The 25,007-nt window shown below is 42.0% G+C and overlaps 1 protein-coding gene across 1 annotated transcript in view; it reads left to right on the forward strand.

The window, feature by feature from the left end:
• The window catches only part of dnah1 (dynein, axonemal, heavy chain 1), a 44,104-nt gene that overhangs the window by 4,729 nt on the left and 14,368 nt on the right, over window positions 1–25,007 (forward strand). Inside the window, exons 8-50 of the mRNA XM_067387182.1 lie at window positions 689–846; window positions 964–1,175; window positions 1,256–1,554; window positions 3,327–3,477; window positions 3,680–3,870; window positions 4,006–4,231; window positions 4,317–4,436; window positions 5,326–5,408; window positions 5,500–5,641; window positions 5,836–5,991; window positions 6,150–6,348; window positions 6,590–6,843; window positions 7,406–7,618; window positions 7,802–7,966; window positions 8,053–8,174; window positions 8,381–8,486; window positions 8,659–8,838; window positions 9,030–9,170; window positions 9,297–9,460; window positions 10,125–10,235; window positions 10,344–10,638; window positions 10,869–10,982; window positions 11,085–11,234; window positions 11,378–11,464; window positions 11,584–11,770; window positions 12,823–12,914; window positions 13,027–13,181; window positions 13,263–13,440; window positions 13,544–13,738; window positions 14,303–14,422; window positions 14,511–14,669; window positions 14,859–14,960; window positions 15,083–15,223; window positions 15,313–15,473; window positions 15,582–15,739; window positions 21,298–21,471; window positions 21,914–22,092; window positions 22,177–22,404; window positions 22,673–22,869; window positions 23,561–23,696; window positions 24,129–24,337; window positions 24,556–24,727; window positions 24,799–24,990. Of these exons, the coding sequence (XP_067243283.1) occupies window positions 689–846; window positions 964–1,175; window positions 1,256–1,554; window positions 3,327–3,477; window positions 3,680–3,870; window positions 4,006–4,231; window positions 4,317–4,436; window positions 5,326–5,408; window positions 5,500–5,641; window positions 5,836–5,991; window positions 6,150–6,348; window positions 6,590–6,843; window positions 7,406–7,618; window positions 7,802–7,966; window positions 8,053–8,174; window positions 8,381–8,486; window positions 8,659–8,838; window positions 9,030–9,170; window positions 9,297–9,460; window positions 10,125–10,235; window positions 10,344–10,638; window positions 10,869–10,982; window positions 11,085–11,234; window positions 11,378–11,464; window positions 11,584–11,770; window positions 12,823–12,914; window positions 13,027–13,181; window positions 13,263–13,440; window positions 13,544–13,738; window positions 14,303–14,422; window positions 14,511–14,669; window positions 14,859–14,960; window positions 15,083–15,223; window positions 15,313–15,473; window positions 15,582–15,739; window positions 21,298–21,471; window positions 21,914–22,092; window positions 22,177–22,404; window positions 22,673–22,869; window positions 23,561–23,696; window positions 24,129–24,337; window positions 24,556–24,727; window positions 24,799–24,990 (7,174 nt within the window). The remainder of the gene's footprint in view (window positions 1–688; window positions 847–963; window positions 1,176–1,255; window positions 1,555–3,326; window positions 3,478–3,679; window positions 3,871–4,005; window positions 4,232–4,316; window positions 4,437–5,325; window positions 5,409–5,499; window positions 5,642–5,835; window positions 5,992–6,149; window positions 6,349–6,589; window positions 6,844–7,405; window positions 7,619–7,801; window positions 7,967–8,052; window positions 8,175–8,380; window positions 8,487–8,658; window positions 8,839–9,029; window positions 9,171–9,296; window positions 9,461–10,124; window positions 10,236–10,343; window positions 10,639–10,868; window positions 10,983–11,084; window positions 11,235–11,377; window positions 11,465–11,583; window positions 11,771–12,822; window positions 12,915–13,026; window positions 13,182–13,262; window positions 13,441–13,543; window positions 13,739–14,302; window positions 14,423–14,510; window positions 14,670–14,858; window positions 14,961–15,082; window positions 15,224–15,312; window positions 15,474–15,581; window positions 15,740–21,297; window positions 21,472–21,913; window positions 22,093–22,176; window positions 22,405–22,672; window positions 22,870–23,560; window positions 23,697–24,128; window positions 24,338–24,555; window positions 24,728–24,798; window positions 24,991–25,007) is intronic.

Here is a 25,007-nt window from a genome sequence, read left to right on the forward strand (position 1 = left end):
TTGTGCTAGAGTAGTTATGGGTTTTATATAAAATATGGATATAGTGGGTCTGGAGATACTATGTTATTACCTCTTTAAAAGAAATCTCTGGTACTGGTGTACAGTAATGTAAAAAAAGCTAAATACTAGGGCTGGGCGATGTATCGAATGCTTTTGTCACGCGCATTTCTTCAGTAAAGCCGGTTCCCTGATTACCGCTAAATCGGCATCACCTGCTTTCAAATGAAGCAGCATTTAATAGACAGAACCGTAGTTCACTGATAAGACACGCAATATCGCGCTCAATATCGACGGCGATACATATCGATATTGAACGCGATATTGCGTGTCTTATCAGTGAACTACGGTTCTGTTTATTAAATGCCGCTTCATTTGAAAGCAGGTGATGGCGATTTAGCGGTAATCAGGGAACCGGCTTTACTGAAGAAATGCGCGTGACAAAAGCATTCGATACATCGCCCAGCCCTACTAAATACTGTATGCATATGAATTCCATTGTACCCAAGTATGATCATTAAGAATAAAACATTAAGACTTTCCTATAAAAAACATCTGCACCTTTCATTAACACCAGATGTACAGTTCCAGAACACACACACCATATAATTACATAAACAGTTACTGATGTCTGCTGCACATAATTGTCACAAATAGTGTTTGTTTGACAAAAACACATTTGTCTGTACAGTCTACAGGATTGTGAGGAGCGGCTGAAGAATGAGATTCATCTGGAGTACAGTCGCACTATGAACCAGATGGTCTTTGATAAGGTGGTACAGGACAATCCAGAAGAGTTTTCCTATATCACACTTCCTCAAAAAGAACCTGAGAGAGTTCCCGAGAGAGGTAGAGAGATGTACATCAAAAGAGACAAGAGACTACTTTCAGACTGTCTGAGATTTAATGTTGTTGATTTGTTGTTGTTGATGCCCACCTACAACTTGCCGTCTCCCCTCCTCCTAGGCTTTGTGTCAGTCCCTGACTATCCTTTTGAGAAGAACCGTGCAGCTTTTGTCTTTAATACTCTGCTCACTAAGCCTGAGGTGATTGCTGTGCTGTCCAAAGTGAGAGAAGAGTGCAACAGGGTTGCAGAAATGAGCCTGTTTCATGGCAGCTTCACAAAGTCACTTCGCTTGGAGGAGTTTGAGTCGGCACAGTCTCAAAAGCATGCACAGGTAAAACGAACTGCCACCTGCACACATATACACATACAAATGTGCCTCTATGTCATCAAACTCTTTCTGTCTTCCTACAGGTCCATTTGTTTCTAAAAGAGTCATGGCTGGCGGCTATATGTAATGCGATTACGTCTAGTCTGCGAGATGAGAAACGTGATTGGTACATTCTCGCTATTTCCCGCTGGGATGTTTACCGCATGTCCAAACTGCGTCGCCTAATGGCGCTGATTCGCAGCATTCAGCATGACTCACTCAGGTTCCTGGTGCAGGACTCCCTGGCCAGCTTGGCTAAGTTAATACTCGATGCTTGCAACAGTGTCCTACACTGCCCCAAAGATCTGACCTGGGGCACTGATCTCATAAGCAGCCCATACAAGTATGTGATTTCTCATTATCCTGGTTACTATTTGTTAAATATGTTTATATGATTATGTTTGATATAGCTTTATATTAAATTTCTTTTGTATATGGAAAATCTAAAACAGTGGTTATCAACCAGGATCCACTAGGAAGTCTCTGCAAACTTCCAGTGGCCCCCAATAAGTCATAACAATATTTAAATTTATTTATATTAAAGGGGACCTATAGTTTTTGGTGTCCCTAAATTATGTCTGTGAGGTTTCAACTCAAAATACCCCACAGATTATTTATTAAAGGTGCCGTAGAACGTCTTTTTAAAAGATGTAATATAAGTCTAAGGTGTCCCCTGAATGTGTCTATGAAGTTTCAACTCAAAATACCCCATAGATTTTTTTTTAAATAATTTGTTTAACTGCCTATTTTGGGGCATCATTAAATATGAGCCGATTTAGGCTGCGGCCCCTTTAAATGCTCACGCTCCCCGCCCACGGAGCTCGCGCTTGCCTTTAACAGCATAAACAAAGTTCACACAGCTAATATAACCCTCAAAATTGTTCTTTACAAAGTGTTCGTCATGCAGCATGTCTAATCGCGTAAGTATAGTATTTATTTGGATGTTTACATTTGATTCTGAACGAGTTTGATAGTGCTCCATGGCTAAAGCTAACATTACACACTGTTGGAGAGATTTATAAAGAATTAAGTTGTGTTTATGAATTATACAGACTGCAAGTATTTAAAAAATGAAAATAACGACAGTCTTGTCTCAGTGAATACAGTAAGAAACGATGGTAACTTTAACCACATTTAACAGTAAATTAGCAACATGCTAACGAAACATTTAGAAAGACAATTTACAAATATCACTAAAAATATCATGATATCATGGATCATGTCAGTTATTATTGCTCCATCTGCCATTTTTTGCTGTTGTCCTTGCTTGCTTACCTAGTCTGATGATTCAGCTGTGCACATCCAGACGTTGAGACTCACTGTATGTAATTTCCATGTACTGAACTCTTGTTGTTTAACTATGCCAAGATAAATTCAATTTTTAATTTGAGGGTACCTTTAAAGCATGTCAAATTTGCCCCTATTTGGGTGTGAGCAAAAACTTGCCGTTTTTGTGTGTGTCCCTTTAAATGGAAATGACCTGCTGCTCCTGGCCCCCTTTCCAGTAGAGTGTGAAGCTTAAACAGCTTGTTGCTTATAAACAACAAAGCTGGAGAATCTCACGCAGTCAAAATGATGATTGTCAGTAACAGTGTTCAGTCTTACATTGTTCAAACTGTAGTCGGTCACTGATGGAGAGACTCAGAAAGAAGTTACAACTTTTAACATGGCCTCACCCCTCACGCTCACCAAATTTTGAGGTTTGTGATGTCACCAACCCGGGAAGAAGCTTGTTGTAGTCCCTACCTGTTTGTTGTCCTTAAAAAACAATTTCTGTAAAAGTAAATTTCTCCCTTTGCTTTGAACTTTCAGCATCGTAACTTTGTAGATGTTGTTTATGCTCAAACAGCAACATTACACACTAACTAAAGTTAATATATATATATATATATATATATATATATATATATATATATATATATATAAAAAAACACACACACACACACACACACACACACACACACACACTTAAGATAAAGAGTTACAGTACAGTACATATAATCTTACAAAGGGGGCCTTGGATTCAAAAAGACAACACTGATCTAAATGATACAATATGAGTGGCACTGTTTTTATATTGTATATAACATATCCACATTCCATGATTTTATGCAGGCCAAAAAAGAAACCTCTCTTCTCAGTGGATTTGGTGCTCAACCAGACAGGGGTTCATTACAGCACTCCTCTAGAGAGCTTTGAGACCTCCGTTATCAACCTGTTTGATAAAGGAATCCTGTCCACACACAACGTACCTCAAGTAGACAAGGTTCCCATATCTGATTTCTGACACATAAATAACTTTTATGAAGAACTTTCTCTGAATAAATGACCATATATTAGAACATAAAGAGGTTGTGTTTAACAAAATTACTTTATTTTCTTGTTTTTAATAAAAATTACTATACTTATATTATTAAAATTATATATTTGAAGCTTTTGTTCTGTTTTTTTCTTTCCCATTCTCTCAGTTTGTATTGAAGAACATGTTCATTGTTGGAGATGTGTTATGGTCAGTGGGCTTGTGGGAACCTAAAGTCAAGAATCTCAGGGAGAGCATCAGTGTGGCCCTGAAACAGGCCATTATACCTCTTAGAGCCTATGCCCGTGAATATGAATGCCACCTGGAGCTCTACAACTCTGATATCAACACTTTTTTAGAGTAAATCTCTAATATTGTTTGCTTGTTTTCTACATACTGGTGATTGTGAAGAATGTACATATGTACATATGCTGTAAACTGTAATACCATACACACCAAGGATTGTCCTTCTGCTTATATTTTTGTGTCCTTAAGGTTGCACAGTCAGGAGAACCAGACCCCTCAGGAGGTGAAGCAGGAAGTTCTGGTGCACCTGAGGGAAATGAGACTTTTAGATCAATCCATCCCCTCTGCCATCATCATTGGACCCTTTGCGGTCAGCATAGAGGCCATTCGGCAAACTCTGGTAAAGAAACGTAAAGCCCTCGCCAAAGCATTGCTGGACAGACTTGCCCTGAGGTTACATCAACAGATGCAGGATGTGAGTCAGTGTTCATTTGGACTAGAAGCATTTTTAATCAAGTCTGAATAAAACGCTGATATATAATATTGTGCATGTGTTTCAGGCATGCAAGGAGTGTAAAGCCATCAGCAAAAAGCTGTTTGAGAAGCCCAGCTGCATTGAGGAGCTCATAGAGCAGAGAGAATGGATGAAACTAGTCCCTGAGCAACTCAAAGTGCATGAGGTACAGTCACTGGTTTATCATTGCACAACATAACATGTATCATATTAGATTGTCACTTACAACCTAATCAAAGTCTAAACTAAATAATATTATTTATGATAGCTCAATAAAATGGGCGAAAAAAAAAAAATCCCATACACTTTTAGTGAAGTACTCACGCTGCATTCACACGGGGTGTCAACGCTTGACGGAGGACATGACTGAAGCTTGTGTTGATGTGACCGTTATAGTGACAACAGCCAATCACATTACTTTCCCATGGTGCACGAACGTAATTGGCTAGCGACTGCTCTAGGGTGTTTGCATAAAGCAATCTGATTGGCTGATGCCTGTGTTGGCGCTTGAAATGTTGAGAAATCCTCAACTTCTGCCGCTTGCAACGCCAGTGAAGCGACGTGATGGAACCCACAATTCAGTTTGGCAGCACATGACGTCACCCATTCAAAGTAAATGAGAAGCGTTAACGCCAGCACTCCGTGTGAATGCAGCATCAAGTCGCTTCTAGAGACCAGAATATAATAGTGATCAATCTCCTAAAAACTAAGAACTAAGAACTCCCTAGCAACACCTTAGCAACCACCCAGAACATCCAAGCAATGACTTAGATATGTGCTAAAAATCAATAAGAACTTCTCAGCAAATGCATAGCAATACCCTGGCAGTTTGAACTCCAACTCTTCAGAAAATGTAAAATATTTTTTTTTTTTTGTCTTTAATTGGGAAGGACAGAAAATGGCATTACCATGTGGCATATCAGAGCACATGTACTACCCATTGGCCATGTCTGCCTAATTTAGATGACATTTTAAAAAGTCTTATTGCATTGTTGTGGTTATTGCAGTTTCTGAATGACTTTTCTCTGTCTTTCCCTGCTAATGGTCTCCTGCAGGAGCTTTTATCCAAAGCTATGTCTGATTGTGATCTATTGGATGAATTCTTCTACAGTCTCTCTGATGAGGATTTCAATGAGAAGTGAGTCTATCATTGCCTCGCCTTTGAATGAAATACTGTTTTAACCCAGTCATTTGTGTAGCCGAGCTCTTAAATACTAAATGTTGTGTAGATGGACAGCAATGGCCTGGCCCTGTAAGATCCTAAACCAGATGGAAACAGTGAAAGCCCAACACATTGAGGATGAAGAACACTTCCTTAAGATCCTGGACATTGACCAAAACAACCTCCTGGAACAGTTGAGCTTCCTGCAGGTCTCACTGATCATTTTTAAATGCATTATCAGTAGGGACTTACTTCCTGTTTTACTTAGCAAAATATGTTAATCAGTTATTGAATTAAATCATATCATAAAGTCCAGGGATGTGACATGATGTTTTGTTGTTGAATTTATTAAATAAATGGTCACTCTGGGCATTGAAATTAAGTCACCTCTGTTAATTTTCAGACGGTGGTTGCTGGATTCTCTGGTTACACAAACCTGGGGCGTGCACACGAGGTGGCAAATGAGGTGCGGAGAGTGGGCAAGCAGCTGAAAGAATGTCAGGAAATGGCACAGATTTACAACAACCGTGAACGACTCTTTGGCAAACCAGTCTCTAATGTAGGTTAACTCTAAGTTTCCCTTTTTATTCTAGAGACTAATGATTAATTTTTTATTATTTTATTTTGTGACATTAATTATACCGTACTTTTCCTATATGATAAATTGCATTTTTGAAATGAAAAATATTTTGTTTATATTTTATGATTGTGGTCTAGTACACAGAGTTACAGACACTGAACCGAGAGTTTCAGCCATTTCATGACCTGTGGAAGACGACATCTGATTGGCTGCGTTGGCATGAAAGCTGGCTCAACGACCCGCTGTCAGCCATCAACCCTGAACAGTTGGAGCGTAATGTCACTGATGCTTACAAGACTATGCACCAGTGTGTTAAACAGTTTAAAGACTTACCTGGTAAGTAAGAAGTAAGTTTGGGAGGATACAAACAAAGCTGAGCTGAGAGGATACAAACAAAAATTTTATGTTTTTAGCATTATTTTGTCATAACTCAGGTCAAGAATGAGATAAGTGAAGACTAAATTCTCATAAATGCAAAAGTTTATGGAAATTCTATGTTTTTAGACATTTTTTTATTTACACACATCTATTCATATAATTTGGTTAAAAACATCTTTTTATGCTTGACTCCATTCAGCCTGTCAATCGGTGGCATCTGAAATCCGGACTAAGATTGAAGAGTTCCGTCCATCCATTCCTCTGATACGGGGCCTGAGGAATCCTGGCATGCGGAACCGCCACTGGGAACTTCTTTCTGAACGTATCAATATTAATTTGGTATCTCATGCGAACCTCACCTTTTCCTGTTGTCTGGAGATGGGCCTGCAAAAGCATGTGGAGGAAATCAGCCAAGTAGCTCAGGAGGCTGGAAAAGAATATGCTATCGAGCAAGTGAGTGTATCAGTGTAATATTTGTCTCTTGGAGTTGTTTTTCAGGTGCATTTTACCTTTTTGAGGCACATAAAAACACATTATCCATTTATACCAAATACTTAAAGGATAAATTCATCGATTGTAAACCGGACTAGAAATTGCATTTATACTGCTTGCACAGCAGTTTTATTAAAAGCTCATCTTACCTCCTTTAAATTTAACCAACACATAGTAATAAATTCTTTATTTGAGCAATAATTGCTGTTAATTACACCTTTTAAATACCTTTAAATAAACATCAAATACAGAAGTATATGTAAAGAGTATATGTAAAAATTAGTCTAAACTAATCTGACTGACACTAAATTCCTATTTTTTGAGATGCCTACATCTTTTCCAACACAATTATGATAAATGATAAATTATTTTTTTAAAAAAATACAATTTTACAATAGTGGAATATATCACAGGGGCTTTTCACATATATAACAGGGACTTTCATCTTGTTGATATTTTTTCTTAATTGTATAACAGGACATTTCTATATTATAGTATTTTTACTCTCATACGTCTGCTTTAGGCTCTGAACAAGATGGAGAAGGAATGGTCAACAGTGAGGTTTGAGGTGATGCCATATAAGGAGACGGGCACTTACATTTTGAGCAGCCCAGACGAAGCATCTCAGCTCTTAGATGACCATATTGTCATGACCCAGAGCATGGCCTTCTCCCCGTATAAAAAACCCTTTGAGGAGAGAATCAGCAAATGGGAAAGTAAATTGAAAATGACACAGGTAAGCCAATGTCATCCTGTAGGTATGATTTTGAAACCTGCAAGGTGAAATATTGTTGAGTTGCATGTGGGTGTTTTTGCAAAAACAATAACTAAATTAATTTCTTCCTTAAGATATGTTATTGAAGGGTCTTACTAAGTACTTTTCCCAAAAGACTGTATCTCTGTGGCCCTCTGCTGGTAGGAAGTATTAGAAGAGTGGCTTATCTGTCAGCGGTCATGGCTGTACATGGAACCCATTTTCAGCTCTGATGACATCAACCGCCAGCTGCCTGTGGAAGGGAAGAGGTACCTGACCATGGAGCGCACTTGGAGAAAGATCATGAAGGCTGCCCATGATAACAGTCAGGTGAACATAGATTATTTTATCATACTCTAGTAGATTTGTCAGTGGTTCATTCAAAAATTGAAATGTGGTTGTCTTTATGAGTCCAGGTGATTGAGGTGTGTCCTGAACCTAATCTATTGGCCAATCTCAAGTACTGTAACAATTTACTGGAGCTCGTGCAGAAAGGACTGAGTGAATACCTGGAGACCAAACGAAGCGCCTTCCCTAGGTTAAAATGATCAGTTTTTATGGTTTTGTTGAAGAACATTAGGAAAGGCCCATGGCAATTCCATTAAACAATAATTTGCTGTTTAACATATCATATTTTAGTATAGCATTTAATTTCTTAGCACTTTCAATTTAAATTTATCTGTGCAGGATGACTATAATTGTATTTGGAATTATTTAATAACTCTCTTTATTTTCTGTTTTTAGATTTTATTTTTTATCCGATGATGAGTTGCTGGAGATTTTATCTCAAACTAAAGATCCAACAGCAGTGCAGCCACATCTCCGCAAATGCTTTGAGAACGTCGCCCGGGTGAATCCTCTTTTGCATAAAACAGATCAGATTTAATATGTTTACAATATTAGAAATTCAATTAATCAGCATGGCAGAAAATATCACTATCATTTTGGTTTATGTAGTAATTTAATTATTCAGTTATTATTATGAATTATATAGATTATGAAATCTGTTGTACTATATGCAGCTCAAGTTCCAGTCAGATCTGCAGATCACACACATGTACTCTGCTGAGGGAGAAGAAGTCCATTTGTCTGTTCCTGTGTCTCCTTCTGGGAATGTGGAGCATTGGTTGCGGGAAGTTGAGAACTCCATGAAGGCCAGTGTAAGAGACAACATCAGTCGCTCGCTGAAAGCCTATGTTGAGGTTAGTGTAGTTGTTGTGTTCTTTATTTTTTTATGAATGCCACCCTTAATATGTATAAATCACTCTATACATCCACAGTGCACTCAATTTTGTTGTTCTAAATACTATTTGATAAAGTAGCTAATTTTGTCAATGGTGGTTTTAATTGTTCTGATATAAAGAGTCAGATCTCTTTGTTCGTCTTTCTGCAGCATCCTCGCACAGAGTGGGTGTTGTCCTGGCCCGGTCAGGTGGTGATCGCTGGGTGTCAAACATTTTGGACCCAAGAGGTGTCAGAGTCTCTGGATAAGGGAGACCTGGCAGATCGGCTTTATCCACAGCTACAGACGCAGGTACAGATTGATTACATCAATGCAAACAATTAAACATTCCTGGTGATTTCCCTGTACACTGTATTTTTTAGGTTCCATTAAGGAAACATTGGATCTAAATAAAATTTTTTGTATATACAAAAACAGTTGGGAGATTTGGTTCGGTTGGTGCGGGGTCGCCTGTCAAAGATGCAGAGAGCGATACTCTCGGCACTCATTGTGATTGAAGTGCATGCTAAAGATGTGGCTGCTAAGCTTGTTGAGGAGGAGGTATCCAGTGTCAATGACTTTGAGTGGATCAGCCAACTGAGGTTAGGATTAAGGATCATTTATTTTTTTCAGAATTCTTTGTTTAAAATACATGATTTTCTTCTGAACTTTCTTTTCATCAGAGTTGTCAAAGTATCAACTTCGGTACCAAGTCGGTACTGAAATTTTAAAAATGTGACGATACCAGCATTCCCCCCTACCATTTTGAGCGCTGTTAAGCAGATTCTTAAACACTTCTGATTGGCCATTGTGTTTACGTGCTCAACAGATATGTCTGTGATTGGCTACAATGATCAGCACTTCAAAAACATGTTGTAATGGTAGCGTTTGAAAGCAGGCATCTATCAATGGATCACTAATATATCTGCTGATAGGCAGAGAGATGCCAGATTTCACGTGCTCCCGTGAATATCTGTGTAAGCGCTTAGTGAAGAGCATCAAAGATGTCTCTTTACAACCTGTTTTTAAAGCGTTGATCATTGTAGCAAATCTCAGACATATCTGTTGAGTGCGTGAACACAATGGCCAATCAGAGTTGTTTAAGAATCCGCTCAACAGCACTCAGAATGCTAGGGGAAACATACAACCATGACAACCATAATTTTAAACAGAAATATTCTGTAACATTAACTTAATGCATCCTAGCTGAATTAAAGTATTAGCTTATAGACATTTGAGTTTAGACATATGTTTGTGTGTTCGTAGATATTACTGGCGTGATGACCTGTACATCAGAGCAGTGAATGCTGAGTTCTTGTATGGTTATGAATACCTTGGTAACTCAGGACGACTCGTTATCACGCCACTGACAGACAGGTGACATTTAGAAAATTGAACTTCATTTATATATGTTTTTCAAAAGAAAGTCTTTTAAAGGATACCTTATTTGTTAGAAATAAATGATATATACTGTCTACCACACAGATGCTATCTCACCCTGACTGGTGCACTTCACTTAAAGTTTGGAGGCGCCCCGGCGGGCCCTGCAGGTACTGGAAAGACGGAGACCACTAAAGACCTGGGCAAAGCTCTGGCCATCCAGACTGTAGTTTTTAACTGCTCTGATCAGCTGGACTTCATAGCCATGGGCAAGTTCCTCAAAGGTTTGGCTAGTTCAGGGGCCTGGGCCTGCTTTGATGAATTCAATCGAATTGACGTGGAGGTTTTATCAGTTGTGGCTCAACAGATCACAACCATCCAAAAAGCCCAGCAGCAAAGAGTGAGTAAAAGCACACACGAGAGCAAACAGCCTAGATCTACTATCAAAGCACTGTCATATACGCATGTTAGGGACAGAAGGCATGTATATTGGAACATAAGTCTTATAAATCATGAGCGTAGTCTTTAGTAAAATATTTTTAAAAATCCTTATCCAGTATTCACAAACGACTAGAAAAGCCGTGAAAATTCATTGGTCAAAAGGTGTGGAATTTTTTTTTTTGTCTTCAGGTCAAGACATTTGTATTTGAAGGCATGGAAATCAATCTTGTTCCATCCTGTGCTGTCTTCATTACTATGAACCCTGGTTATGCTGGTCGTACTGAGCTACCGGATAATTTAAAGGTACAGAGCTCGCCAACAACAATCTAAACCTTCAAAATAAAAGACACATATTTCAGCATACACAAAAAAACTGATTGACACTATATCGTATGTGTTCCTCAGGCCCTCTTCCGTCCCGTGGCTATGATGATCCCTGATTACGCCATGATAGCAGAGATCTCTCTATACTCATTCGGTTTCAGCGATGCCAAAGTCTTGTCCAAAAAAATCACTAGCACCTTCAAATTGTCCTCAGAACAGCTAAGCTCACAGGTCTGACTTTTATGTGATGGGTTTTACCAGTTTTGCAGTAATTCTGTTGGTACTATAACTTTTGGATGATTCTAACAGTAACTGTAAAAATTTTAAAAAAAGGCATTATTTTCTTGAAATTCACTTTGTTGCATGTTTATTAGGATCATTATGATTTTGGGATGAGAGCTGTGAAAACTGTGATCTCTGCAGCTGGAAACTTGAAGAGGGAAAATCCTGACATGAATGAGGTGTGTTGGGAGTATTCCTTTAAAAGTTGTTGAACTTTTTTTCTGCGGTTTGATCCTTTATTGAAGCATCATGATGTCAAAAACTGTCTGCGGCTAAACCGATTGCATGATTTATGCAGGAGCTGATATGTCTGCGTGCCATCAGGGATGTCAATGTACCAAAGTTTCTTCAGGATGACCTCAAGCTCTTCAATGGCATTGTGTCCGACCTCTTTCCCAAGATCCGTGAAGAGCCAATTGACTATGGTACCCTAGAGGAGTCCATAAGGAACGTCTGTGCAAACAAGTGCCTTAAAGATGTGAATGGTGAGAAGAAAACAAGAACAAGCCATCTTTCCTTAGCAAAATATCCTCATGTGGTATTAACATTAGCTGTAAATATGTTTTGAGGTCTGTTTGCTCTAATGATATCATATGAAAAATCTCATGCATTTTCAAAGTCATTTTACATGCTAAACTCATTAGTTAGGAAATGAAAATTAATTGTTGGTCTTTAATATGAGTACAAAATACCACTTCTGTAGTGGTTTCTTAAAGGGTTAGTTCACCCAAAATTCTGTCATTTATTACTCATCCTCATGCTGTTCCACACCCATAAGACCTTCGTTAATCTTCAGAACACAAATTAAGATATTTTAGTTGAAATCCGATGGCTCTGTGAGGCCTTCATAGGGAGCAATGACACTTCCTCTCTCAAGATCCATAAAGGTATTAAAAACATATTTAAATCAGTTCATGTGAGTACAGTGGTTCAATATTAATATTATAAAGCGACGAGAATATTTTTGGAGCACCAAAAAAACTAAATAATGACTTGCTTAGTGATGGACGATTCACTGCTTTATGTAGCATCGGAGCATAAATGAATCAGTGTGTCGAATCATGATTCAGATCACGTGTCAAACTGCCAACAGCTGAAATCACATGACTTTGGTGCTCCAAGAGCAGATTCGATACACTGATTAATTTATGATCCGATGCTTCCTGAAGCATTGTTTTGAAATCGGCCATCACTAAATAAGTCGTTATTTAGTTTTTTTTGGCGCTCCAAAAATATTCTCGTCTCTTTATAATATTAATATTGAACCACTGTACTCACATGAACTGATTTAAATATGTTTTAGTACCTTTATGGATCTTGAGAGAGGAAGTGTTCATTGCTCCCTATGGAAGCCTCATGGAGCTATCGGATTTCAACTAAAATATCTTAATTTGTGTTCTTAAGATGAACGAAGGTCTTACGGGTGTGGAACGACATGAGGGTAAGTAATAAATGACTGAATTTTCATTTTTGGGTGAACTAACCCTTTAACACAGAATAAACATGAAGGTGTATAAATGTTTTTCCTGTCCTGCAGGCTATATAACCAAATGCATTCAGTTGTACGAGACCACTGTAGTCAGACACGGTCTCATGTTGGTAGGACCATCAGGCTCTGGGAAAACTAAGGTAAGCTTTGCTAATACACAAACCAGTGCACAAATGAACAAGCTGCAACAACAAATTCCAAATTCTAATTCTGGAATTAGTTTTTCTTATTTGCACTCTTACATACTTGTAGTGTTATGAAGTGCTGGGAGCAGCCATGACTGCCCTGAAAGGTCAGCCCTCAGTTAGTGGAGGAGAGTATGAGGCTGTACACGCTTATGTACTCAACCCAAAGTCCATCACTATGGGGCAGCTTTATGGAGAATTCGACCAGCTTACTCATGAGTGGTGAGCGCACACTGAATTTACAGTATTGTATTAACAATACTGTACAGGTTGTTAAAAGTAACACGCACTATTTGATTACAGGACAGATGGTATACTGTCTTGTCTCATTCGGGATGGAGCTGCCTCCATGGACCAAGAGAAGAAGTGGTACATGTTTGATGGGCCTGTGGATGCTGTGTGGATCGAGAACATGAACACAGTTTTGGACGACAACAAGAAACTGTGTCTGAGTTCTGGAGAGATCATCAAACTTTCTGATGTATGCGAATTTCTGCTATTGGCCACTTTTTGGCTTTCCGTGTTGTGTAATTATAAAAATATTTTCTGTTGTATGTTTTTTTTTACATTGTTTTTGCCCTCAGGTTATGACAATGATGTTTGAGGTGCAGGATTTGGCAGTGGCGTCTCCTGCCACGGTCTCTCGCTGTGGCATGGTGTATCTTGAGCCCAGTATTCTGGGTCTGACTCCGTTCACAGAGTGTTGGCTCCGTACCATCCCTGACATGTTTCAGCCCTACACCGATCAACTCAACTCTCTCTTCACAAGGTTTTTGCAGGTGATTAGTCTTACAGTGTTTTTTATGAAATGCTTTAAATTGAATTAAAAGAAAACAGAAAATTAAACAGTAAATTCAAAGTTAATTAGATCAGAATTATTTTTTAATTATGTTTTACTACGGAGCAATTCATTCCTATGGAAAGCGAAAGTAAAATTAGTTAATTAGTGATTTAAAATTGAGGTGCAAAAGAGGGAAAAACTCCAGCGTCAGGGAATCTGCAAAGGATTAGTTGTGTTTTTCTAGTTGTTATGGTTTATATATAATATAATAATGAACCCACCATTCAAGCAATTGCCGCCCCAGATTTGGCGCTAATTCAAAAGCAAAAGTAAAATGTGCATGGCTGCTTATAACGGTGCGTGTCCACTTGCGCTCAGTGTTTTCAGTTGTTCATTTCAACTTCCATAGGAATTAATTGAAAACGTTCACTCTGCTCCACACCGTTATGAAAAAAAAATGTCCTCACCGTCACATCTCTAATCTGTTTATATGAAGTGAATATAATGTAAGCTATGTAGTTCATTGTCTATCAGGATTTAAGGTGTTGTTATGTTTCCTCAGGACTCCATCAAATTTGTCAGAGAATCAGTAAAGGAGGTGATCACCTCTATGGACAGCAATCTCACCTGCTCTCTGCTCAAACTACTGGACTGTTTCTTTGAGCCCTTCATCCCACGAGAGGTCAGAGAACTTTGTAGTATTACAGTGGTTACGCTTGTTAATTTATTCATGGTTAAACTGATTTTTGTGTGTGTGTGTGTCTGGTCAGGGTAAGAAGCCTCTTTCCCAGGAGAAACTGTCTCGGCTGCAGGAGCTGATTGAGCCCTGGTTTATCTTTGCACTCATATGGAGTGTTGGAGCTACAGGAGATGCTAACAGCTGCCAACGCTTCAGTGCCTGGCTCAGGGGCAAGATGACTGAAGAAAAGGTCAATAGCGGCATAAATTTATCGTGAAGCTTAGTGCTACCAGCAATGATTTACATGCTGTAGATAATTAAACAGAAGTGCCTGAGAGTGTTCAAATCATTTTTTTTTATTGCTCTTATGTAAGATTATTTATTCAGAGTGCACAGCTGCACACTGCATTTTGCAAAACTCATTTGTTTGATTTTTCAGGTCCAACTGAGTTTCCCTGAGGAGGGACTAGTGTATGATTACCATTTAGATGATGCTGGGATAAGTCGTTTTGATGAGGAGGAGGAGGGTAAAGAGAGAAAAGTGAGAGAATGTTTTCTGGAACATTGGAATTAATTTTGCAAAACATTTTTCAGAGATGCTTTAGAGATCAGAGATTGTTAATAGAATAAACATACATTCATTTGATTATTCAAATGCTTCAGATACAGTGGGTCAGTTGGATGAAATATGCCAAGGATGTGGTCATCACCCCAGAAACTAGCTACTCAGACATCATTGTGCCCACAGTCGACACTGTTCGCATGTCCTTCCTGACAGACATGCTGCTTTCTAATAAGAAGCCTGTAGGTAGTTCTGAGTAACACTCAACATACAGTCAACTTTATGCCAAACATATGTGCTGCTAAGCTTGATTCCTTCTCTTATTTGACAGGTCTTGTGCATTGGGCCCACTGGCACAGGAAAGACCCTGACCATATCAGACAAGCTCCTCAAAAACATGCCTGCTGAATATATAACTCACTTCCTTATGTTCTCTGCTCGCACCTCCGCCAACCAGACTCAAGACTATATTGACAGCAAGCTTGACAGGAGGTTCTTCCTCTATCTTTTCCTCATCAGTCTGTTATTGAATTTAAGTACTAATTCGCTGTACATACAATGTATTCTTTTAAATATTGAATTTATATATCTTACTTACAGGCGTAAGGGTGTGTTTGGGCCTCCTCTGGGAAAATATTTCATCTTCTTCATTGATGATTTGAACATGCCCATGCTGGAAACATATGGAGCCCAGCCTCCCATTGAACTTCTGCGCCAGTGGATGGATCACGGGGGCTGGTATGACAGGAAACAGATAGGTGTGTTTAATAAAGAGTGCAAAATCTTCTATGCACATTCATACGTTACATATACCGTTCTTTCTTTTTTTGTTGTACAGAAATTAATACTTTTATTCAGCAAGTATGCATTAACTGATTTCTGAAAGATCACATGACACTGAAGACTGGAGTATTGATGCTGAAAATTCAGCTTTGCCATTGGAGGAATACATTTATAAATATATATTAAAAATAGAACAGGTTTAAATTGTAATAATATTTCACAGTACTGCACTGTAACAGACACGTCAGGTTCCACCTCACTGCCATACCCACGTACCCAATCACCGGAGTACTAATCACCACCACCTGCCACTCAATCAACAATCAACACCACTACAAAGACTCTCCACACACACACACTCACTGTCCGGTCTCGTTTGCACTACTACCTATGTATGCTAACCCTAAGGACTCCTAACGCCATACTTACCTGCTCCAGTCGTCTCATCCATCTCCTTCGTCTCCCGTCCTCCTTGTGTGATTACCTGCCTGTGTGTGTGAGTGTCTCCGCCAGCTTCAACCATCCCATCTCTTCAGCTGCATCTGCAAGACATTATCAGGACAGTATCATATTCCCTTCATCTCTCCAGTACTCATTATCTGCTTACCATAACCCAGTGCTCTGCTTATTATTAATAAACTCACCTGGATTGTTTATACCTCTGCCTCCGTGTCTCTGTACCGTAACAGAAGACCGGACCATAACAACTTTACAGCATGAGCACCAACGACCCATTTCAAGAGCTCGTGGACGCACTGCGCCGAGCACTCACACCACAGCCATCCTCACCATCAATATCCACCACTTCAGCTTCCGCACCTTCTGTCACCTCTCCTTCTCCAGCATTCACCGCCAGTCCCATGGCCAAACCGGCGCCCTACTCAGGATCGGCGGAGGAATGCAGCGGATTCCTTCTCCAATGTGAACTGGTCTTGGAGATGCAGCCGCACCTCTACACTTCCGACACAGCAAAAATTGCGTTCATCATTTCGCAACTGCAAGGTAAGGCCCTGCAATGGGCAGATTCCCTGTGGACTCAGAAAGGCCCTGTAGTACAATCATATTCAGCGTTCGTCTCTCACTTCCGTGAGGTCTTCGGGAAACCTCTGAAGGATTCTTCTACTGGTGAGAAACTCTACAATCTAAAGCAAATAAATCTCTCTGTGAATGATTATGCCTTGCCGTTCCGAACGCTAGCCGCCACCAGCGGATGGAATGAACAAGCCCTCATCACTTCTTTCCGTCAAGGATTGGAACCCAACGTGCGGCTGCATCTCGCTGCATACGAGGACTCAATGGGACTTGAACGCTTCATCCAACTTGCCATCCGCGTGGGTTCTCGTATGCAGTCGTGTCTCCCCGAGCACCAGGGCCAGTCACCTGCCACCAACCTCCTCCGCCGGTCTGAACCCGTCAGCTCCCCAGAACCAGCCACCGAACCAATGTTAATCGACCATTCCCGTCTAACTTCCAATGAAAGACAAAGAAGATTGACTCATAACTTATGTCTATATTGTGGATCTCCGGGGCATGTTCTCTCCACATGCCCAACCCGTCCTCCTCGGCCCGTGGTGAGTGCGATTTTCCCTTCCATTCATAAAATGAAACCACTCACAACTGTTGTAATCCTTACTGCTGCAAATACCTCTGTTCCAGTGGTGGCGCTCCTCGACTCAGGGTCTGCAGGAAATTTCATCTCCAGCGCCCTCTGTCGACAACTCAAGCTCAAGATCTCCCCGTCTCCGGTTAGCTATCAAATCCACTCCATCACGGGCAAACCCCTGAGCCGTAAGCACATCCGTCATTGTGTGGGACCACTTCAACTCAACGTGGGTATTCTACACTCTGAAAAGATTCATCTGCTGGTTCTGGAGGAGTCCACCGCTGACGTGGTTCTAGGGCGCCCGTGGCTCGAAGTCCTGAAGTGGGGCGACCACTGCTTTCCAGATTGCTTCCCAACGCTTCCTGTTCCAAAGTCTCCATTCTCCAAGTCTCTTTCCATGAATGCAACCTCTATCGAAAGCCCTGTCGAAAAACGCTCCGTGGATGTTCCCCCGGACTACGCCCCCTTCAGTGATGTTTTCTGCCCGCAACGCGCCTCCAAGCTTCCTCCACACCGGCCATGGGACTGTGCCATCGATCTGCTACCGGGTGAACCAGTGCCCAGGGGACGCATTTACCCCCTGTCAATACCGGAGGAGAAGGCCATGGAGGAATACATAAAAGAGGCCCTCAACCAAGGTTACATCCGCCCGTCTACTTCCCCTGCTGCTTCAAGCTTCTTTTTTGTGGCGAAGAAGGACGGAGGCTTGAGGCCCTGCATTGATTACCGTGCCCTCAACAAGATCACCATCAAATTCCGCTACCCGCTTCCCCTCGTCCCAGCGGCCCTGGAACATCTCCGTGGTGCCACTGTGTTCACTAAGCTGGACCTCCGCAGCGCGTACAACCTCATCCGGATACGCGAGGGGGACGAGTGGAAGACCGCCTTTGTCACGCCCACCGGACACTACGAATATCTTGTTATGCCGTATGGCCTGGTCAACGCCCCCTCCGTATTCCAGGATTTCATACACGAGGTGCTCCGGGAGTTTCTCCACAAGTTCGTTCTGGTGTATATAGACAACATCCTCATCTACTCCCGGAGCTTGGCCGAACATCGCCACCACGTTGCGGAGGTCCTCCAACGCCTACGGCAATTCCACCTCTTCCTCAAAGCTGAGAAGTGCTCCTTTCACCAGCCCTCTGTCCAATTCCTGGGGTACGTAATAGATCACAGTGGCATCCGGATGGACGAGGGGAAGGTCTCCGCCATTCAGTCCTGGCCCACTCCATCTTCAATCAAAGAACTCCAACGCTTCCTAGGTTTCTCCAACTTCTACCGCCGGTTTATCAAGAACTACAGCACCATCGTCAGTCCATTAACCAACCTACTCCGTAACCAGCCCAAGTCTCTGTCCTGGTCCCAACAAGCCACCAACGCCTTTGAGACCCTTAAAAGAGCCTTCACCACCGCTCCCCTCCTCGTCCACCCTAATCCAGAGCTCCCATTCATCGTGGAAGTGGACGCCTCCACCACCGGAGTGGGAGCGGTTCTTTCACAGCAGCAGGGGACACCTAGTAGACTCCATCCATGCGCCTTCTTCTCCCGCAAGCTCAACCCGGCGGAGGTCAATTACGACATCGGTGACCGCGAACTCCTGGCCGTCAAGCTTGCCCTCAAGGAGTGGAGGCATTGGTTGGAGGGGGCTACTCATCCATTCCAAGTTCTCACTGATCACAAAAACCTTGAATATCTTAAAGCTGCCAAAAGACTCAACCCTCGCCAAGCTCGCTGGGCCATGTTTTTCTCAAGGTTCAATTTCTCTATCTCCTACCGCCCTGGTTCTAAAAATACCAAAGCTGACGCTCTGTCTCGCCTCCATTCCCCGGAGGAAAAGCCTGAAGACCCTGAAACAATCCTGCCGGAGTCCATCTTTGTGAATCCCATCCAGTGGTCCGAAGAAACCATACCCTCCTCCAATGCCTCCACACGCACTCCGCCGGGTTGCCCCCAAGGCTTGCAATACGTCACCCGGGCACGTCGCACTCCACTTCTGCACAATACCCACTCATCACTTGGCACTGGTCACCCGGGGGTCAATGAGACCCTCTCGTTGCTCAAACAACGCTTCTGGTGGCCCAACATGGCCAACGATGTCAGAAGGTACGTGCAGGGCTGCAGGGAGTGCGCCATCTCTAAGAGCCCACGCCATCTTCCCACCGGCAAGCTCCTACCTCTGCCCGTTCCTGAGAGACCCTGGTCACACCTGGGAGTGGACTTCGTCACAGATCTCCCTGAGTCTGACGGTAACACCTGCATCCTGGTGGTGGTAGACCGCTTCTCAAAGTCCTGCCGCCTGATACCCCTGGAGGGTCTACCTACCGCCATGGCAACTGCTAAGTTGATGTTTAATCATGTTTTTCGTCATTATGGAATACCTGAAGATATAGTCTCCGACAGAGGACCCCAGTTCGTCTCCCACGTCTGGAAAGCCTTCTTCTCCCTCCTGGGTGTGACCGTCAGCCTGTCATCCGGATACCATCCTCAGTCGAACGGGCAGACGGAACGCAAGATCCAGGAGATAGGCCGCTTCCTGCGTACCTTCTGTCACGGCCACCAGAACTCCTGGAACCAGTACCTGGGTTGGGCCGAGTACGCACAGAACTCCCTCCGCCAAGCCACAACTGGACTGACACCCTTCCAGTGCGTACTCGGCTACCAACCCCCACTGTTCCCCTGGGATGGGGAACCTTCCAACGTCCCCGCAGTCGACTACTGGTTCCGGGAGAGCGAGAGGGTTTGGGACTCAGCTCATCACCAACTGCAGAGAGCCCTGCGCAGACGCAAGATGACAGCCGACCTTCGGCGCTCCGAAGCTCCCGTCTACCAACCGGGGCAGAAGGTCTGGCTGTCCACCCGGGACATCAGGATGCGTCTGCCCTGCAAGAAGCTGAGTCCCCGCTTCATTGGCCCGTTCCCCATCATCCGGCAGATCAACCCCGTCACCTACCGTCTTCAACTCCCAGCACAGTACAGTAGAATCCATCCCACATTCCACGTATCACTGCTCAAGCCTCACCACCCTTCTGTTGTTCCCTCCACAGAACCTGACGTGGCAGCCGCCGAGCCCCCCCCTTCCACTCATCCTGGAGGACGGCACAGCCTACGTGGTTCACGAAATCCTGGATTCCCGGCGCGGTGGTGGTCGGCTGGAATACCTCATCGACTGGGAAGGCTATGGTCCCGAGGAACGCTCATGGGTCCCCAAGAATGATATCCTTGATCCTATCCTATTACAGAACTTCCATACCAATCACCCTGACAGACCTGCCCCACGCCCGAGAGGAAGACCACCACGACGTCGGGGTCCGCGGCCCTCAGGAGCGGGCCGTGGGAGGGGGGGTACTGTAACAGACACGTCAGGTTCCACCTCACTGCCATACCCACGTACCCAATCACCAGAGTACTAATCACCACCACCTGCCACTCATCAGCACTGCAATCAACACCACTACAAAGACTCTCCACACACACACACTCACTGTCCGGTCTCGTTTGCACTACTACCTATGTATGCTAACCCTAAGGACTCCTAACGCCATACTTACCTGCTCCAGTCGTCTCATCCATCTCCTTCGTCTCCCGTCCTCCTTGTGTGATTACCTGCCTGTGTGTGTGAGTGTCTCCGCCAGCTTCAACCATCCCATCTCTTCAGCTGCATCTGCAAGACATTATCAGGACAGTATCATATTCCCTTCATCTCTCCAGTACTCATTATCTGCTTACCATAACCCAGTGCTCTGCTTATTATTAATAAACTCACTTGGATTGTTTATACCTCTGCCTCCGTGTCTCTGTACCGTAACATGCACATTGCTGTTTTTACTATATTTTTGATCAAATAAATGCAGCCTTGATGAGTATACGAACATATGCTCACATAACTCTATAAAACACTGTTTAGACTGATTTGTCTTCTGTTTTTACCAGGCACATTTAAAAACATTGTTGACATAAACTTTGCATGTGCCATGGGTCCCCCCGGCGGGGGCAGGAACCCCATCACTCAACGCTTCACACGCCACTTCAACTTCCTGTCATTCACTGAGATGGAGGACACCAGCAAGAGGAAGATCTTCTCCACCATCCTAGGAAACTGGATGGGTGAGTGACAATCATCATGCGGGCATCTAGATGTGAATTTATTTTAATGTGGGTTTCAACAGGAAACACCTGTCAGAAGCTTTGGTAGCATTTTAAATGGATCTAAATGGATTCTGATTTTTTTCTTTCTTGTTTACAGATGGAAATATGAGTAAAAAGGACCCAGGCAGTAAGCTTGATACAGAGAGAGAGAAAAACATAGACAGAGAAGGAAGAGAAAGAAATGACATGACTAAATGTCAATTTTTTTTTACTGATATTTACGAATATTTACATTTATGCATTTAGCAAATGCTCTTATCTAAAGCAACTTCAATATGGATATATAAGTTACCAGTGCACATTTTGGAATCAGTAAAATTTAATGTCAACATTGAGCTTATATTGATGTGTATATGTCACGCTTTCTCACATGTGCTCATTTTGTATCCTTGATTTCTAGAGAAAAATCCAGAAATAAAACCGTTCAGTGAGTCACTAGTGGATGCTACCATCAGGGTATATTCCACTATTACCTCTGCTCTCCTACCCACACCTGCTAAATCTCACTATACATTCAACCTGAGGGACCTCTCGAAAGTCTTCCAGGGCATCCTGATGGCAGAGGCTGGTAAAATAGAGGTACCACCATTGATAAACCTCAGTTCTTCAGATATTGTTTTATTTATCATCTTAAAATCTTTTGTGTCATCTTTGTTTACACAGAATAAAATACAGCTGTTGCAGCTTTGGTATCATGAGAGCTGCAGGGTGTTCCAGGATCGACTGGTTAATGATGAGGACAGGAAGTGGTTTGACCAGCTCCTCAATACTCACATACAGGAGTTTGGGTGCAAGATTGAGGAGGTGGTCCCATACCAGCCAGTGTTGTATGGAGACTTCCTGCTCCCTGGGTCTGTTAAGATCTACCAGCTTATTGAAGATAAAGAAAAGGTAAATAGGGCGTAATATTGTCTTGCATTTATTCGGTTACATATTAGTGGTGCTTGCTACAGAAATTAATGATACCTCAAATTGATCAGACTTAAAAAAAATTTGCATGTGCAACCACCAGTCACATTTTCTCCTGAAGTTCTTTAAATTTAACCTATTTAATATTTAGCTTGCTTTGATATTTATTTTGGCAAGTATTTTGCAGAAAATAATTTATTTAAAAATCATATGGTCCCTTTGAAGTTTTGTTTCTTATCCCCTAATACAGCTGGTCCGTGTGATGGAGGAGTACATGGATGATTATAACCAGACCAGCACCTCTAAGATGAAGCTGGTGCTGTTCATGGACGCCATACAGCATGTGTGTCGTATCAGCCGTATCCTGCGCCAGCCCCTGGGGAACGCTTTGCTGTTAGGGGTTGGTGGCAGCGGACGCCAGTCCCTCACCAGGCTTGCCACACATATGTGAGAGCCGAACCATTTATTGTGCTGAACCCTAAAAATATAATTAGCATTACTAATGAGAGTCAGTTGAATATTTTATCAAAACCAGAAGTCATACTGGCCCACTGATTTGAAACTGTTTAAACTTTAACATTTTCCACATCAATATTTTTGTCAAAGTGAACCATGCCTGTAATCTTTTTGCTTCGCCACCCATGTAGAACTAAAAAGAATTATGTCACGTCAAGCCTGGAACACATATGCGAACATTCAATATCAATACCAATTATCTGAACACATTGAATAAACTGTGACATATTTAATACAAATGCAGAATTTTATACACACATGAGTTCTTCGTGTATAAAGACTTTTTTTCAAAGTTATTGCTCGAATGTGTTTAAAGGCGCAACATATGTTAGTCACTATATTCTCGACTGCCAGCCCATATCTTAAACTTCAGTAATACTTTTAATCATTGACTTGAAAATGTCTTTATACCACCCACAACGAAATGATTACAGTGAGACTCCAGCCATTATATCCCACCAAGTTCCATATAAACATATTGAACATTCATTCATTCATTCATTCATATGTCCATTTGGAAACTATCCATATGTGATACATCAAATTGAAGACTTCATCTACAGTATGGCTTCATTGTTGACCTACAGAGATATTCTCATTGTGACTGTCCATATATTGTCAGGGCTGAGTACGAGTGCTTCCAGATTGAACTATCCAAGAACTATGGCCTCCTGGAGTGGAGAGAGGACATCAAGAACATCATGCTAAAGGCTGGTCTGCAGAATGTGCAAATCACCTTCCTGTTTGTAGATACACAGGTGATACACCAGTGATACACAATAAAGTTGTATTAAAGCATATTAATCAGCATATTAGAATAATTTCTGAGGGATCATGCGACACTGAAAACTGGAGTAATGACTGAAGAAAATTTAGCTTTGTTCTATATATATATATATATATATATATATATATATATATATATATATATATTAAAATAGAAAACAGTTAATAATAGTAGTACAGTAGTAAAAGCAAGCCTCAAGCCTCAATTGATACTCAACATGTGTGTGTAATGGTGTAATGAAGTTCTCGGATTTTAGGATAATGGACTTTCCAGTCTATCAAAAAAATACTCCCAGAATATTTTTCTGCAGAAAAAAACAAACTCTTTTTCACCATTGGCAAACACACACAACAGCATGCTGTCAAGTCTTTAACATACAGTTTTTGTGTCTTCTGGTTTTCAGATTAAGAGCGAATCTTTCCTGGAGGACGTAAATAACATCCTGAACTCAGGCGACGTGCCCAATCTTTACACTTCGGAGGAGCAGGAGCGCATCCTGATTGCCATGAAACCTGTGGTTCAGGACATGGGCCAGCAGCCTACCAAAGCAAACCTCATGGCTGCCTACATCAAGAGAGTCCGCAGCAACATCCACACTGTTCTCTGCATGAGGTTTATCTTTATATCAATACCTCTATTTATATTTCACTGCTACATATACACTGTACAAAACTGCTGAGTGCAAAATTCAGAATTCCAGTGTAAGATTAGTGCAGTGTAAATGTTGTTGTTAGAAAGATTTCCCATTCAATTTCAGCACTGAGATATAGCTTGAAACATACATTTGGAAACTGAAGCTCAGGACCTCTGTTCTCTGTCTCCATCTACAGTCCAGTAGGGGAAGTGTTCCGGGCTCGCCTTAGGCAGTTCCCCTCATTGGTTAACTGCTGCACCATTGACTGGTTCAGTGCCTGGCCACAGGAGGCACTACAGTCTGTAGCAACATCTTTTCTAAATGAGCTTCCAGAACTGGAGGCCAGCCCTACGACCATCCAAAGCCTGGTAAGGAAAAGTGTGTGATATATGTGTGTAACTGTATGCAGTGTGTAACAGAGTGCTGTTTCTCTGTACAGGCACTGATGTGTGTTGAGATCCATCAAATGGTGTCCAGGAAGTGTGAGCAGTACCTGGCTGAACTTTCCCGCCACAACTATGTCACTCCCAAGAGTTACCTGGAGCTCCTCAGCATATTTTCATCTCTGATTGGCCAGAAGAAGCAGGAGCTACACAGCGCTCGGCAGCGAATGAAAACTGGCCTGGACAAGGTGATTTTGGGGACATT

The sequence above is a fragment of the Chanodichthys erythropterus genome, chromosome 6 (genome assembly GCF_024489055.1).
Source record: "Chanodichthys erythropterus isolate Z2021 chromosome 6, ASM2448905v1, whole genome shotgun sequence".
In the NCBI taxonomy this organism is placed as follows: Eukaryota; Metazoa; Chordata; class Actinopteri; order Cypriniformes; family Xenocyprididae; genus Chanodichthys; species Chanodichthys erythropterus.